Source organism: Dermochelys coriacea, chromosome 21 (assembly GCF_009764565.3).
Source record: "Dermochelys coriacea isolate rDerCor1 chromosome 21, rDerCor1.pri.v4, whole genome shotgun sequence".
NCBI lineage: Eukaryota > Metazoa > Chordata > Testudines > Dermochelyidae > Dermochelys > Dermochelys coriacea.
The window spans coordinates 18,618,158-18,634,833 of record NC_050088.1 but is presented as its reverse complement, the minus strand read 5'-3'; the positions used below and the strand labels follow the sequence as shown (position 1 = coordinate 18,634,833).

At 44.5% G+C, this 16,676-nt stretch overlaps 1 protein-coding gene across 13 annotated transcripts in view; it reads right to left on the bottom strand.

Moving 5' to 3' along the window:
* The window catches only part of LZTR1 (leucine zipper like transcription regulator 1), a 310,867-nt gene that overhangs the window by 169,171 nt on the left and 125,020 nt on the right, over window positions 1–16,676 (bottom strand). For all 13 annotated transcript variants that reach the window (XM_043500716.1, XM_038379621.2, XM_043500715.1 and 10 more), the window contains exons 8-9: window positions 9,288–9,427; window positions 7,210–7,411 (exon numbers count right to left, since the gene is read on the bottom strand). In XM_043500716.1, the coding sequence (XP_043356651.1) occupies window positions 7,210–7,411; window positions 9,288–9,427 (342 nt within the window). The remainder of the gene's footprint in view (window positions 1–7,209; window positions 7,412–9,287; window positions 9,428–16,676) is intronic.

Sequence of the window (16,676 nt, the reverse complement as noted above, 5' to 3'; positions counted from 1 at the left end):
ATGTGGACAGAGTTGGCAACGGGCTTTGTTGCAAGGATAGGTTCCTGGGTTAGTGGTTCTGTTGTGTGGTGTGTGGTTGCTGGTGAGTATTTGCTTCAGATTGGGGGGCTGTCTGTAAGCAAGGACTGGTCTGTCTCCCAAGATCTGAGAGAGCGATGGCTCGTCCTTCAGGATAGGTTGTAGATCCTTGATGATGCGTTGGAGGGGTTTTAGTTGGGGGCTGAAGGTGATGGCTAGTGGCGTTCTGTTGTTTTCTTTGTTGGGCCTGTCCTGTAGTAGGTGACTTCTGGGTACTCTTCTGGCTCTGTCAATCTGTTTCTTCACTTCAGCAGGTGGGTACTGTAGTTGTAGGAATGCATGATAGAGATCTTGTAGGTGTTTGTCTCTGTCTGAGGGGTTGGAGCAAATGCGGTTATATCGTAGCGCTTGGCTGTAGACAATGGATCGAGTGGTATGATCTGGATGAAAGCTAGAGGCATGTAGGTAGGAATAGCGGTCAGTAGGTTTCCGATATAGGGTGGTGTTTATGTGACCATCGCTTATTAGCACCGTAGTGTCCAGGAAGTGGATCTCTTGTGTGGACTGGTCCAGGCTGAGGTTGATGGTGGGATGGAAATTGTTGAAATCATGGTGGAATTCCTCAAGAGCTTCTTTTCCATGGGTCCAGATGATGAAGATGTCATCAATGTAGCGCAAGTAGAGTAGGGGCATTAGGGAACGAGAGCTGAGGAAGCGTTGTTCTAAGTCAGCCATAAAAATGTTGGCATACTGTGGGGCCATGCGGGTACCCATCGCAGTGCCGCTGATTTGAAGGTATACATTGTCACCAAATGTGAAATAGTTTTTATGGGTCAGGACAAAGTCACAAAGTTCTGCCACCAGGTTAGCCGTGACAGTATCGGGGATACTGTTCCTGACGGCTTGTAGTCCATCTTTGTGTGGAATGTTGGTGTAGAGGGCTTCTACATCCATAGTGGCTAGGATGGTGTTTTTAGGAAGATCACCAATGGACTGTAGTTTCCTCAGGAAATCGGTGGTGTCTCGAAGATAGCTGGGAGTGCTGGTAACGAAGGGCCTGAGGAGGGAGTCTACATAGCCAGACAATCCTGCTGTCAGGGTGCCAATGCCTGAGATGATGGGGCGTCCAGGATTTCCAGGTTTATGGATCTTGGGTAGCAGATAGAATACCCCAGGTCCTGGCTCCAGGGGTGTGTCTGTGCGGATTTGTTCTTGTGCTTTTTCAGGGAGTTTCTTGAGCAAATGCTGTAGTTTCTTTTGGTAACTCTCAGTGGGATCAGAGGGTAATGGCTTGTAGAAAGTGGTGTTGGAGAGCTGCCTAGTAGCCTCTTGTTCATACTCTGACCTATTCATGATGACGACAGCACCTCCTTTGTCAGCCTTTTTGATTATGATGTCAGAGTTGTTTCTGAGGCTGTGGATGGCACTGTGTTCTGCATGGCTGAGGTTATGGGGTAAGCGATGCTGCTTTTCCACAATTTCAGCTCGTGCACGTCGGCGGAAGCAGTCTATGTAGAAATCCAGGCTGCTGTTTCGACCTTCAGGAGGAGTCCACCTAGAATCCTTCTTTTTGTAGTGTTGGCAGGAAGGTCTCTGTGGGTTAATATGTTGGTCAGAGGTGTGTTGGAAATATTCCTTGAGTCTGAGACCAGCAATGCCCCTCTGCCATGTACATTGGCCAAACTGGACAGTCTCTACGTAAAAGAATGAATGGACACAAATCAGACGTCAAGAATTATAACATTCAAAAACCAGTTGGAGAACACTTCAATCTCTCTGGTCACTCGATCACAGACCTAAGAGTGGCTATACTTCAACAAAAAAGCTTCAAAAACAGACTCCAACGAGAGACTGCTGAATTGGAATTAATTTGCAAACTGGATACAATTAACTTAGGCTTGAATAGAGACTGGGAATGGATGAGTCATTACACAAAGTAAAACTATTTCCCCATGGTATTTCTCCCTCCCACCCCACCCCCCACTGTTCCTCTGATATTCTTGTTAACTGCTGGAATTAGCCTACCTGCTTGTCACCATGAAAGGTTTTCCTCCTTCCCCCCCCTGCTGTTGGTGATGGCTTATCTTAAGTGATCACTCTCCTTACAGTGTGTATGATAAACCCATTGTTTCATGTTCTCTGTGTGTGTGTATATAAATCTCTCCTCTGTTTTTTCCACCAAATGCATCCGATGAAGTGAGCTGTAGCTCACGAAAGCTTATGCTCTAATAAATTTGTTAGTCTCTAAGGTGCCACAAGTACTCCTTTTCTTTTTGCTTCTTCATAATCACCTCTCTAAAATGCTTGCTCATCCAGCTTGGTCTACAACTCCTTCCTATGAATTTTTTCCCCTTTCTTGGGATGCAGGCTTCCGATAGCTTCTACAGTTTTGATTTAAAGTAATCCCAGGCCTCAACTACCTTTAGATCCATAAGTTCTTCAGTCCAATCCACTTCCCTAACTAATTGCCTTAATTTTTGAAAGTCAGCCCCTTTGAAATCAAAAACCCTAGTTGCAGATTTATTTTTGTTAATCCTTCCATTTAGTTTGAACTGAATTAGCTCATGATCACTTGAGCCAAGATTGTCCCCTACAACCATTTCTTCTACGAGGTCCTCGCTACTCACCAAAATTAAATCTAAAATGGCATCCCCTCTAGTCGGTTCAGCAACTACTTGATGAAGGAATCCATCAGCTATCGCATCTAGGAAAATCTGAGCCCTATTATTATTACTAGCACTGGTCCTCCAGTCTATATCTGGGAAGTTAAAGTCTCCCATGATCACGCAGTTTCCATTAGTATTTACTTTATTAAAGACATTAAAAAGGGCTCTATCCATATCCAAATCAGATCCCGGAGGTCTATAGCACACCCCAAGCACTATCGTAGGAAAGGCTTTACTAGTTTTCTTCCCCAATGTAATTTTTGCCCAGACGGACTCCGTCTTATCCATTGCATCGCTTCTTATTTCTTTACATTCTAACTCATCGTTGATATACAATGCTACTCCACCCCCTTTACCTTTGTTTCTGTCTTTCCTAAACAGCACATACCCTTCAATACCTGTAGTCCAGTCATGACTACTATTCCACCATGTTTCTGTTATCCCTATAATATCTGGTTTCACTTCCTGCACCAGTAGCTCTACTTCCTCCATTTTGTTACCTAGACTCCTCGCATTGGTGTACAAACATCTTAATTTTTGCTGTTTGGACTCGCTCACATTTTGTACCCTATTAGGCACAGTCATTCTACAGCCAGTATAACTTATTAGACTAGTATCCACACCGCCCTCGCTCCTTATATACATTCTCCTACCCATGGCTGTATCCTTTCTTACTTCATCTTCTTCCCTCTCAATGCTAAAATCTGGCGTGGAGATTTTCTGGACATCTCCCATCCATCTCCCCCCAGTTCCTAGTTTAAAGCTCTCTTTATCAGTTGTGCCAGCCTCGATCCTAGAAGTCTATTTCCTTCCCTACTCAGATGAAGTCCATCCCGAGAGAACTGACCTCTGTCCGTGAATGCCTCCCAGTGGCCATACATCCCAAAGCCCTCCTTATAGCACCACTGCCTAAGCCATCTGTTGACAGTCATAATCTTGTCACACCTTTGTTGCCCTTCTCTAGGAACAGGAAGGATCCCGCTAAAGATCACCTGAGCCTCAATTTCCTTAAGCGTCTTCCCCAGCCTAGCATAGTCTCCCTTGATACTTTCCAGCAAGAATCTGGCTGTATCATTTGTTCCCACATGAAGGATAATTAGGGGATTCTTTCCCGCTCCCTTTAGGATCTTTTTCAACCTCAGGTCTACATCCCGTATCTTAGCACCCGGAAGACAGCACACCCTTCTATTCTCAGGATCAGCTCTAGTTACAGGCCTGTCTATTCTTCTCAATAAAGAGTCCCCGATCACATAGACCTGCCTTTTCCTGGTGACAGTGCTATTCTCCAGTCTCTCCCCTGTTCCCTCTGGCTGCAAGTTCTTTCCATTCCTATTTTCCCTTACAATTCTCTTCAACCCATCCTGTATCCTCCTGGGGCTCATATTTGGTGTAGTCTCCCTTGACTCTTCCCCTTTTTCTATAGGGCTAGCCTCTCTTCTCTTCTTCCTTACCCTTCCACCTTCAACAAGTACCTGCTGAGCCCCTTCTTCATTTTCCAACTCTGCAAACCTGTTCCTAAGCTCTATTTCTCCTTCACTAGCCTGTCTTTTTCTCTGCCTGGTTGTTTGAGTCACATGTTTCCACTGACCACTTTCCTCATGCAGTCTCCCCTCAAAATTCCCCAGCCCTGCTTCCATCTGCGAGTCTGAGCTTTTCCCTTCAGATACCTCATATCTTTGCTCCATCATCTGCTCAAACCCCTTCCTAAACTCAACCAGACTTTCCACCTGCATCTCCAAACCTCGGATCTTTTCCTCCATCAGCTCTATCAGACGGCATTTCATGCAGACAAAACTCTTACCGGTTCCCCCCTCCAGGATCATGTACATACCACAGCTTCCACATCCAGTCATCCTCAATGTGTCTTTCACTGCAGGAGTCACTCCCACAGCTTCCTCTGTATCTGTCATCTCCTTCCCACCTAAATCCTGTTAATCTGGGAAACACAAGCCACACCAAAAAGACCACCCCCCCAGCAAAAGCAAACCCCAAACAAGCACAATCCAAACTCCCCTTGCAAACTCCCACTCAAACTCCCCTGTTTAGAGCTCTGTTTGCTAGCTCCTGTGCCGCTGCAGCTGTCTGTGCCGCTGCAGCTGTCTGTGCCGCTGCACAGTCAGCAGTGTGCCCTTGCTGCCAAGAAGGCTAACAGCATATTGGGCTGCATTAGTAGGAGATTGCAAGCAGATCGAGGAAAGTGATTATTCCCCTCTATTCGGCACTGGTGAGGCCACATCTGGAGTACTGCACCCAGTTTTGGGCCCCCTACTACAGAAAGGATGTGGACAAATTGGAGAGAGTCCAGAGGAGGGCAACGAAAATGATCAGGGGGCGGGGGCACGTGACTTATGAGGAGAGGCTGAGGGAACTGGGCTTGATTAGTCTGCAAAAGAGAAGAACATAAGAACAGCCATAGTGGGTCAAAGGTCCATCAAGCCCAGTAACCTGTCCTCTGACAGTGGCCAATGGCAGGTGCCCCAAAGGGAACGAACAGACAGGTTATCATCAAGTGATCCATGCCCTGTCACCCAATCCCAGTTTCTGGCAAACAGAGGCTAGGGACACCATTCCTGCCCATCCTGGCTAATAGTCATTGATGGACCTATCTTCCATGAATCTATCTAGCTCCCTTTTGAACCCCATTATAGTATTGGCCTTCACAACACCCTCTGGCAAGGAGTTCCAGAGGTTGACAGTGCGTTGCGTGAAAAAATACTTTGTGTTTGTTTTAAACCTACTAATTTCATTTGGTGACCCCTTGTTCTTGTATTATGAGGAGTAAATAACACTTCCTTATTTACTTTCTCTATACCACTCATGATTTTATAGACCTCTACCATAAACCCCCTTTGTCGCCTCTTTTCCAAGCTGAAAAGTCCCAGTCTTATTAATGTCTCCTCATATGGAAGCCGTTCTATACCCCTAATCATTTTTGTTGCCCTTTTCTGAATCTGTTCCAATTCCAATATATCTTTTTTGAGATGGGGTGACCACATCTACACGCAGTATTCAAGGTGTGGGCGTACCATGGATTTATATGTAGGCAATATGATATTTTCCATCTTATTATCTATCCCTTTCTTGATGATTCCCAACATTCTGTTCACCTTTTTGACTGCTGCTGCACATTGAGTGGATGACTTCAGAAAACTATCCACAATGACTCCAAGATTTCTTTCTTGAGAGGAACAGATAATTTAGACCCCATCATTGTATATGTATAGTTAGGATTATGTTTGCCAATGTGCATTACTTTGCATTTATCAACATTAAATTTCATCTGCCATTTTGTAGCCCAGTCACCCAGTTTTCAGAGATCCTTTTGCAGCTCTTCATAGTCTGCCTGAGACTTAATTATCTTGAGTAGTTTTGTATCATCTGCAAATTTTGCCATCTCACTGTTTACCCCTTTTTCCAGATCATTTATGAATATGTTAAATAGGACTGGGCCCCGTACAGATTCCTGGGGGACACCACTATTTTCCTCTCTCCATTCTGAAAACTGACCATTTATTCCTACCCTTTGTTTCCTATCTTTTAACCAGTTACCAATCCATGAGAGAACCTTCGCTCTTATCCCATGACTGCTTATTTTGCTTAAGAGCCTTTGGTGAGAGACTTTGTCAAAGGCTTTCTAAAAATCTAAATACACTATATCCACTGAATCTCCTTTGTCCACATGCTTGTTGAAGAAGAGTAAGGGGGGATTTTATAGCAGCATACAACTACCTAAAGGGGGGGTTCCAAAGAGGATGGAGCTCGGCTGTTCTCAGTGGTGGCAGATGACAGAACAAGGAGCAATGGTCTCAAGTTGCAGTTGGGGAGATCTAGGTTGGATATTAGGAAACACTGTTTTACTAGGAGTGTGATGAAGCACTGGAATGGGTTACATAGGGAGGTGGTAGAATCTCCATCCTTAGAGGTTTTTAAGGCCCAGTTTAGTTGAGGTTGGACTAGATGACCTCCTGAGTCTCTTCCAACACTAATCTTCTATGATTGTACTGCTTAATAAAAAGAAAAGGAGTACTTGTGGCACCTTAGAGACTAACAAATTTATTTGAGCATAAGCTTTCGTGAGCTACAGCTCACTTCATCGGATGCATGCCATGTTGCATCTTCTCTCAGAGGGGCCTGCACCAGATGCTTCAGGAGAACATGCAAGAAACCCCATTTGCTTATCATGGAATAACACTGGAGAAGTTTCTTCCTAACCCTTGTCAGTTAGTGGCTGGTTCATAAGGATTTATGATTTTCTATGTCAAGTGTTAGCTCTTATAAACATCTTTTTTGGATCTTTTAAAAAAAAGTGCCAGTGAAGAAAGTTTGAGTTTTACAAGCATCAATAATGACAGTGCCTTCTAAGGAAATTTTGTTCACTCTGTACTGACAGTACAACAGTTTTTTGGGGAAGGAGCTATAAAATATTTAAGTTATTAATTTAAATAAAGATTCTTTGTTCTATATCATGGAAGCAAAAGGTAGATTAAAAGGAGAAAGAGGAGTAATTAAACAGTGCACTCTTTACCTCACTATCTGGACTAGGCTGGATAACTTCCCAGGTTTGAGAGTCCACATCATAGCAGTGAAGTTCATTTGGCAATGTGTTATCTGCAGCACCACCAAACACATAGAGGTGGCGATCAAAGGCAACCATGGTGTGACCGTATCTTCGCTGTGGAGGAGGAGGGGAGCCCCGAAGTAAGTGTTCAGTAGGAATTCGTGTCCAACTGAGACACAAGACATGAAACAAAGAGTAAATCTTTACAACTCCTTTCTTCAAAATGAGTTCTGAAAATTAACTGTCTCAAAATTCCCAAAGGATTCTATCAATTAGAGATGGAGGAACACCTATTACAATATACCCTGACCAAACCGTATCCCCACTGTTTAAATAAAATCAGTATTTTGGTAAGGGATCACAGTTTCTTAACATAATATGATGAATATTATTTGCAGCCACCAATTCAGCTTTTTATTATACCTACAGTCAGCCAGAGCCTAACTCTAGCAGACATCAGAACAAGATAGAAGACTTGCACACTTCGTTTAATGTTTTGCTGACTGATTGGTTTATGCTGTATTTTGTTTCATTACTGTGGTGGTTTTCATAGATTCCTTGATTTTATGTCCCATTGTGACCATGTAGTCTGACCTCCTGTATAATACAGGCCTGAGAACCTCACCCAGTAATTTCTGCATCAAATACATAACTTCTATTTGAGCAATAGCATATCTGGCTACTGTGTCTTCCTTACATGTTCAGGGTTAAACTGGTCATCATGTTTGGGGCTGGGAAGGAATTGTCCCCCAGCTGAGATTGGCAGGAACCTTGGGGTTTTTTGATCTCTGCAGCATGGAATGTGGATTCATCTTGGGATCATCTGAGCTTATCTCACCTAATCAATTCCCTGCCATTGCAGGGGCTCTGGGCACACCTTAGTATCTCTTGCTCTCTATCTGTGGCACACAATAGTTTAGACTCCAGAGGACTGAAATGCTTAAGCCTAATTAAAGTATTTGGGCTTAATATAGGGGTATCTAGGTGAAACTGAACAGCCTGCGATATTCAGGAGGTCACACGAGATGATGTAATTATTCTTTCTGGCCTTAAACTCTCAGAAACTAGGAAATTAAAACAATATCCAATCCTTTCTCTCCCCAGCAAAAAGGCCATCAGTAACTGTGGCAATACTTGTAGTAGCAGTAGTTAAGCTACAGTGGCTGCTTTTTTGTTCCCCACTTTTATCAGAATTGTAGACCAAAGTTTTCAAAACTGAATAGTGGTTTTGGGTGCCTCCGTTTTTGGGTGCCAAACCTGATCTTTCTCAAGGGGCCAAGTTTTCAGAGGGCAGGTGCTCAACACTGCCTGATAATCAGAACCCTGAAAGATGTTTCAAGTTGGGAATCCAAAAACTGGGGCACCCAATCGCTAGTCAGATTTCAAAATTGTGGCTTGGCCTACTGTCTCGCTATTAAAAAAAGAAAAGGAGTACTTGTGGCACCTTAGAGACTAACAAATTTATTTGAGCATAAGCTTTCATGAGCTACAGCTCACTTCATCGGAATGCATCCGATGAAGTGAGCTGTAGCTCACGAAAGCTTATGCTCAAATAAATTTGTTAGTCTCTAAGGTGCCACAAGTACTCCTTTTCTGATTTTCAAAGATGCTGATCATCTACAACTCCCATTGACTTCAAAGGGAATTTAGGCTGCTCAGCACCTCTGAAAATCAGCCCCCTTCTAATTAGACACCTAGGTATGGATTGAGGAGCCTATCATTACACACCCAGATCTGAAAATTGTGCCCACTGCCTATTATTTCAAATGAATCAATATGAATTTCAGCTCTTCTGTAGAAAAAATTGTCTCTATCTAGTCAAAGCATATTGTCAAGCTATTGTATTATTGCTAACATATTATCCAAATATCAGCCTAATTAGTCCCCAACTAAAAATCAAAAAAATTAGAAATGAGAAAGAACTGCCTTTCTTAGTTATGAAATACAAACTGTTCCTTCTTCAATATTGTTCATTATGTACTTTATTCACCCTGAACAACAGAAATACTACTTGTATTTTACTTGAATCAAATGTTAGAACTTACATTTTCTCCTTGAATTCAAACTGAAAGAGATTATTGGTGATCTTTGCTCCACTCTGGCCAGAAAACACAAACATCTTGTCTTTGCAAACAGCCACAGGAAAATTACAGCATGAAGGAGGGATCTCACCACTCTGTTCAATCTAAAAAGTAGCAAAATCCACACTTAATTATATATTTTTCAAACTCCATTGTAAGACTGTCTGTTCATGCACACTGAAGGATTAACACAACCCTACTGATCTCCTTTGATGAAGAGGAACCATGTAGCGTGTGAACATAAATCATGTTTCCAGCTGACGATGACACACAGAGATTATGAATTTGGTTGAAATGTGTAGACAGAGCCTTATTCATTTAATAGGCGATCCCCATTTTACGGATGGGAAATCCAGGCACAGAGGTTTGCTCAAGGGTAACACAAAAAGTCTGTAGGAAAGGTGGGAACTGAACCCACATTTAAGCCCTAGCCTAGTACCTTAACCTAAAAACATCCTTCCTCTGGTAAAGAGTTTCAGAGTAGCAGCCGTGTTAGTCTGTATTCGCAAAAAGAAAAGCAGTACTTGTGGCACCTTAGAGACTAACAAATTTATTAGAGCATCCGATGAAGTGAGCTGTAGCTCACGAAAGCTTATGCTCTAATAAATTTGTTAGTCTCTAAGGTGCCACAAGTACTGCTTTTCTTTCTGGTAAAGAGTGTAATTTAGGAAGAAATACTAATTAGGTGATGGTGATTGTAAGAGTAATTATTTTATGAATAAGATAGGATTAAAAACAAGATATCAAGTACCCATGTGTATAACAGGACTACTGGCTAGCAAGATATCAAGTACCCATGTGTATAACAGGACTACTGGCTAGTAAGAGCTTTAGTTCAGAGAGACCACTCCGTTCTCAGGAAAGCATGCAATTTTTTTCAGTTCTTTCCAATCCTGTGAAAGATTAACAACTAGACGACAGGTTTCAAGCAAATCAGGTGGTGATACTTTCTGTAAGATTTAAACCTCATGCAAGCACAATTGTAGTTGTGACACTATTTGCCAAACATCAGTTGGGACCTTTACAGGGATGGCTAAGAAAAATGTGTGAGCAACAACTGATCAGCACAGAAATATAATAATTCCACCTCCAGATATTCAAGATTCCTTAAAACAAAATGGACAAACATGAAGAATGCCTGACATCCATTCCTCCAGTCCTCTGATAACTTTCTTGACATTAAAATTGAAGTTCTCGTTTAATTAAATTTGAAAATGAATACAATTATTACAGTAGTCTATGTTATTTATTTTGATACTGAAGTCAATTTACACCATGTACCAAGCCACAGCTCACTTTGAGGAGAACAGACATGCTCATGAGACAGAGAAGCAACAAAGGAGGAAAGAAAGGGCACAATAGTCCAGCCAATAACTATATCTCCTCCAAGATAACACCTGTCACTTCTGTGGAAAAATCTGCAGGGCACAAATTAGGCTCCTCAGCCACTTAAAAACCCACCAATGACCCCCCTCCCCCGCAGACATCATCCTCGCATTGAGGGATAGCCAAAGAATGTCAGTTTATCTTTTGCTGTCTCCACATTCTCCAGTTTTCAGTGTGCTGCAGCTTTTGTACTTGGCAACATAATTCATAGAAGTTATCAGAGAAAATATGGATGTTCTGGCAAGTGGGCAAAGCAGGGGTGGGCAAATTTTTTGGCCCGAGGGCCACATCGGGGTGTGAAACTATACAGAGAGCTGGGTAGGGAAGGCTGTGCCTCCCCAAGCAGCCTGGCCTTTGCCGCCTATCCACCCCCTCCCACTTCTTGCTCCCTGGCTGCTCCCCTCAGAACCCCCCCATCCAATCCCCCCCTTCGCTCCTTGTCCCCTGACCACCCCCTCCCAGGACCCCAGCCTCTAACCTCCCCCCGGGACCCCACCCCCATCTAACCCCCCCGCTCCCATCCCCTGATTGCCCCCCCGAACCTCTGCCCTATCCAACCGTCCCCTGCTCCCCATCCCGACGGCCACCCCCGCAAACCTCCAGCCCATCCAACTGCCCCCCAGGACCCCATGCCCCTTATCCAACCCCCCGGCCCCCTTACTATGCTGCTCAGTACAGCACGTCTGGGAGCCGCGCTGCCCAGCTGGAGCCTGAGATGCTGTTGCGCTGCACGGCTTAGCTATGGGGGACCGGAAACAGCGGGGGAGGGGACAGGGCCCACCTCCCAGGCCAGGAGCCAGGCAGGATGGTGCCGCAGGCCGGATGTGGCCCGCGGACCGTAGTTTCCCACCTCTGGGGTAGAGGGAACTGGGGCGTTTAGCATCTGAAGAAATATGTGAGGCTGTTTGAAATTATGCGATCAGATTCACACTGTGCCACAGACACATTTATGATCTTGTCATAAATATAAAGGGAAGGGTAACCACCTTTCTGTATACAGTGCTATAAAATCCCTCCTGGCCAGAGGCAAAGTCCTTTTACCTGTAAAGGGTTAAGAAGCTCAGGTAACCTGTTTGGCACCTGATCCAAAATTACCAATGAGGGGACAAGATACTTTCAAATCTGGAGGGGGGGAAAAAGGCTTTTGTCTGTCTGTGTGATACCTTTGCTGGGAACAGATCAGGGATGCAAGCCCTCCAACTCCTGTAAAGTTAGTAAGTAATCTAGCTAGAAAATGTGTTAGGTTTTCTTTGTTTTGGCTTATGAAATTCGCTGTGCTGGAGGAAATGTGTATTCCTGTTTTTGTGTCTTTTTGTAACTTAAGGTTTTGCCTAGAGGGATTCTCTCTGTTTTGAATCTGATTGCCTGTAAGATTATCTTCCATTCTGCTCTTACAGAGTTGTTCTCTTATCTTTTTTTGTTCTTCTAATAAAGTTCTGTTTTTAAAGAATCTGATTGGGGTTTTTGGGTCTTAAAAATCCAGGGCTGGTTTGTGCTCATCTTGTTTATTCTCAAGCCTCAAGAAAGGGGGTGTAAGGGCTTGGGGGGATATTTTAGGGAAATAGGAACTCCAAGTGGTTCTTTCCCTGATTGTTTGTTAAATCACTTGGTGGTGGCAGTATTTAACTAATCCAAGGGCAAAGACTTTGTGCCTTGGGGAAGTTTTAACCTAAGCTGGTAGAAACAAGCTTGGGGGTCTTTCTTGCGGGTCCCCACATCTGTACCCTAGAATTCAGAGTGGGGAAGGAACCCTGACAGATCTCCAGATTGATTATGGTAACATACCATATCTTAGAATGAAACTAACAACTTTGAAAAACAACAACAGATTCAGAACACAGCTACCTTCAAAATTCAGGCTATAGACAGCGTATGTCCCAAGTTCTCTACTCTCTTCACAGACCTTCCATTAAATTCCCCATGCAGGATGGGGGAAGGAGAAAGATGTTGAGATACTGTGTTATGTGTTATCATTTCTGAGTGCCCAGAACTGTGGTAGGCACCTCACAGAAACAAGTACAGACATAGTCTCTGCCCAGAAAACCATTAAATATAAAGAACATAAAAACATAAAAACGGCCCCACTGTGTCAGACCAATGGTCCATCTAGCTCAGTATCCTGACTTCTGACAGTGGCCAAAACTGGGTGCATCAGAGGGAATGAACAGAAAGACAATCATCAAGTGATCCATTCCCTGTTGTCCACTCCCAGCTTCTGACAAACAGAGGCCAGGGACACTCAAGAGCATGGGGTTGCATCAAGCTTCAACTTGACACAAGTGAGAGTCAAAAAATAGATAAAAAAGAAGAGGGGAGACAAGAAAAAGGACAGGGGACTCAATGGCAAAATCATTCAGCTCACAGTCCTAGGCACAACAGTAATAGAAATAACACATAATAATAATAGGGTTGTGTACACATTGTGATACAGCATGGCCAGAAGGCAGCCGGAGAGTGATCTAGGAGAGATATGCAAGTCCCAGGATGAGGAGAAGCCTTATTCCCTGTAGAGGGAAGAAAGGTTTCTACAGATTAATTAAAAGCACCTGAAGCCAATTAGAGCACCTGAAGCTAGTCACCTGATAAAAACCCCCTGCTTCAATCTGCCAGGGGAAGGAGTTGGAGCAGAGTGTAGTTCGGAGGAGTTGAAGTAGAGGAGAGTTTGGAGAAGTGCTGTGGCTGGCTAGAAGAACAAGACCCTAGGTAAACAGACACCCGGCTTGTGCAGAGAGAGAGAGAGAGAGAGGGCAGGAAGCCCCACAAGCTGAAGAGCAGGAGAGGGAAGTAGCCCAGGGGAAGGAAGTGGTTCAAGTGGTTTACCACCATCCCTAGGGCCGCTGGGCTGGGACCCGGAGTAGAGGGCAGGCCTGGGTCCCTCCCTCTCCACTACCCTTCTCTGGGTTACTAGTGGGACAGTAGATACCCTAGTTCAGGGGCAGGAAACTGTACCCTGAAACCCCCGCCCCCCAAGAAGAAGCAGCGTGGGACTCATCATAATCGTACCGGCAATTTGTCACAATATATTCATAATTATAGGATTTGGGTTGTTTTCACTTTTCTCATAGGCTTCAGACCAGAAGAAACTTTTCAGCAGCAATTCAATTGAGAAGAGGGAGGCTGCCTCACTTGGCATTCCAAAAGGAGTAAGGAGAGATTGGGGCATAGATATAGGCGTGATGTAGGAAGCAAGGATAAGAAATTGAATTTGATACACATTGCAATGGGGGCCAGTGAAGTGACTTTAGGGGGAATTATATGATCAAAGCAATGGGTAAGAAGGGTGATTTTGGCAGCAGCATTTTGGATGGATAAGAGGTGATAAGTTTAATGGCTGCTATGCCCCATTGTTCTGAGTGGAGATGAGGCCACACTACCTTCCATTAAAATGCTCACTTTCAAAATGGCCATTTCTTTCCATTGTTCCCAATGGAAGTGAAGCCAAGCTACAGTCAGGGATGCTGGTGGCCTCTTATGTTGCCAGGTGTCTGACATGAGTGGGGATGAGAGCGTTACTCACCTTGTGCAGTAACTGAGGTTCTTCGAGATGTGTATCCCTGTGGGTGCTCCACTTTAGGTGATTGCACGCCTCTAGTCAGAGAATTTCAACAGCAGTACCTGGCTGGGTTGCACATGCACTCTCCCCATCTTGCGCCTGTAGCGGCAGTTAATTAGCACTGTGTGGCTACCCACCCCCCTCAGTTCCTTCTCTACTGTAGAGGAATAATTAGAACTCCAAAGTAGTGGGGAGGGGATAGTGGAGCACCCATAGGGACACACGTCTTGAAGAACCTCAGTTACTGCACAAGGTGAGTAATCCTCTCTTCTTCTTCAAGTGATGACCCTGTGGGTGCTCCACTTTAGGTGACTGACAGTGCCCCTCAGGTGGAAGGAGGGATTCGGAGTGAATTCTGAATAGACGATAGTACCATGTGTCCCAGCCAAGTGTCAGATGCTAAGACATGGTCAATGACATAGTGTTGTATGAATGTGTGGGGTGATGTCCAAGTAGCTGTTTTGCATATGTCATTAATAAGCACCTCATTCAAGGCAGCTACCGATGAGGCTACTTCTCTTGTGGAGTGTGTTCTGAGCCGTGAAGGGGGTTGTAGCCCCTGTTGACAGTAACAGAGCTGGATGCCTGAAATCCATTTGGAAAATCTCTGCTTGGAGATGGGTTTGTCTTTGGAGTGTTCTGTAGTGGAGAGGAACAGTTTGGGAGTTTTTATGAACGACTTGGTCCATTCTAGATAAAAGACTAGTGCTCTTCTGACGTCCAGGGTGTGGAATGTCACCTCTTGCCTGTTCTTATGAGGTTTAAGGAAGAATGTGGGAAGATGGATGGGTTAGTTGAGGTGGAATGAAGAAGGGACTTTAGCTAAGAATCTAGGGTGGGGTCTCAGAGTGACCTTTTTCTTAAGAAAAATCATATATGGTGGTTCTGCCACAAGGGTTCCTATTTCTCTGACATGCCTCGTGGACATGATGGCTACTAGAAAGGCTACTTTCATGGAAGGGTGTAGTAGTGAGCATGTAGCCAAAGGTTCTAACAGGGCAGTCATCAGAGGTCGAAGCACTAGGGTGAGGTCCCACGGAGGAGTTGGGGCTATGGGTTCAGGGTAGAGGTTACGAATGCCCTACAGGAATCTTTTAATAGTTGGGTGTGCAAAGACTGAAACGCTGTCCATCTTGTGATGGAAGGTTGTAACTGCTGCCAGGTGTACCTGTAATGAATTCACTGAGAGACCCAATTTCTTATGGTAAAGTACATAGTCCAGGACTACAGGCAGGGTAGAATTGGTGGCTTTGATTTGTTTGTTTAGACACAACGTGTGGAATCTCTTCCATTCGTGGAGGAATGACATGCATGTAGTTGGCAAGAAGTCTTTATCTTCCTCAGAGCAGATCATCTCCTAGCCTTGGAACCATTGAGGAGCCAGGCTTTCAGGTGGAGTGTCTCCAGGTTCGAGTGCAGTGTGTGAACTTTGTCCTGAGAGAGGTCATTTGGAAAAAGTGGAAGAATTTGTGGAGGGCATGCTGACATCTCTCTTAAGTATGGATATCATGTTTGCCTGGGCCACGCTGTGACTATCAGGATCACTTTGGCTTGATCGATCCTCATCTTGTTTATGACTCTGGGCAGTTGTAGAGGGATGGGAAGGAAGACCTACAGGAGAGGTGCGTCCCATCAGATAAGAAATGCATCTCCTCTGGATTTTGGTCCCAGACCCGCTCTGGAGCAAAATGTTGGACATTTGCTGTTCCAGCTCATGGCAAATAGGTCTATTGAGGGAACCCCCATTGTTAGAGTATGCTCTGGATCACGGAGGTGTTTCTTTCTCACTTGTGGTCATGCAAGAACTTTTGGCTTAGCATGTCGACCATGATGTTCTGAGATCCCGGTAGGTCTGTGGCTGATATGTTGATGTTGTGTTGGATGTACCATGTGCACAACTTTATGGCCTCTGTGCATAGGGAGTGTGACCTCACTCCTCCTTGTTTGTTTATATGGAACATGCAGGCCATATTGTCCGACATGATCTGTATGGTTTTGTTTTCAATTAGTCATGAAATGCTCACAGTTCCAGAATGTTGATGTGAACTGTTGATTCTGAAGAAGACCATCTACCCTGTACTGTGAGGCTGTCTGTCTAAGTGGGCACCCCATCCCAGTAGGGAGGCATCCATTGTAATTATCATTTCAGGGGGAGGCCAGAGGAAGGGGACGCCTGCATACACATTTTGCAGGTGAGTCCACCATTGTAGCGAGTCCTTGACCTTCGCTGGCATACTTAGGAGTTTGTTCAGTCTGTTTGTGTAGGATGTACACTGTCCAGAGCCAAGCTTGCTGTCAGTGAGTGCACAGTCTGGCATGATTTACGACATATGTGGTCGCCGCCATGTGTCCTAGTAGACAAAGGCAGATCCTGGCAGATACCCATGGACTGTGTATTGTGGTATTGATCAGTT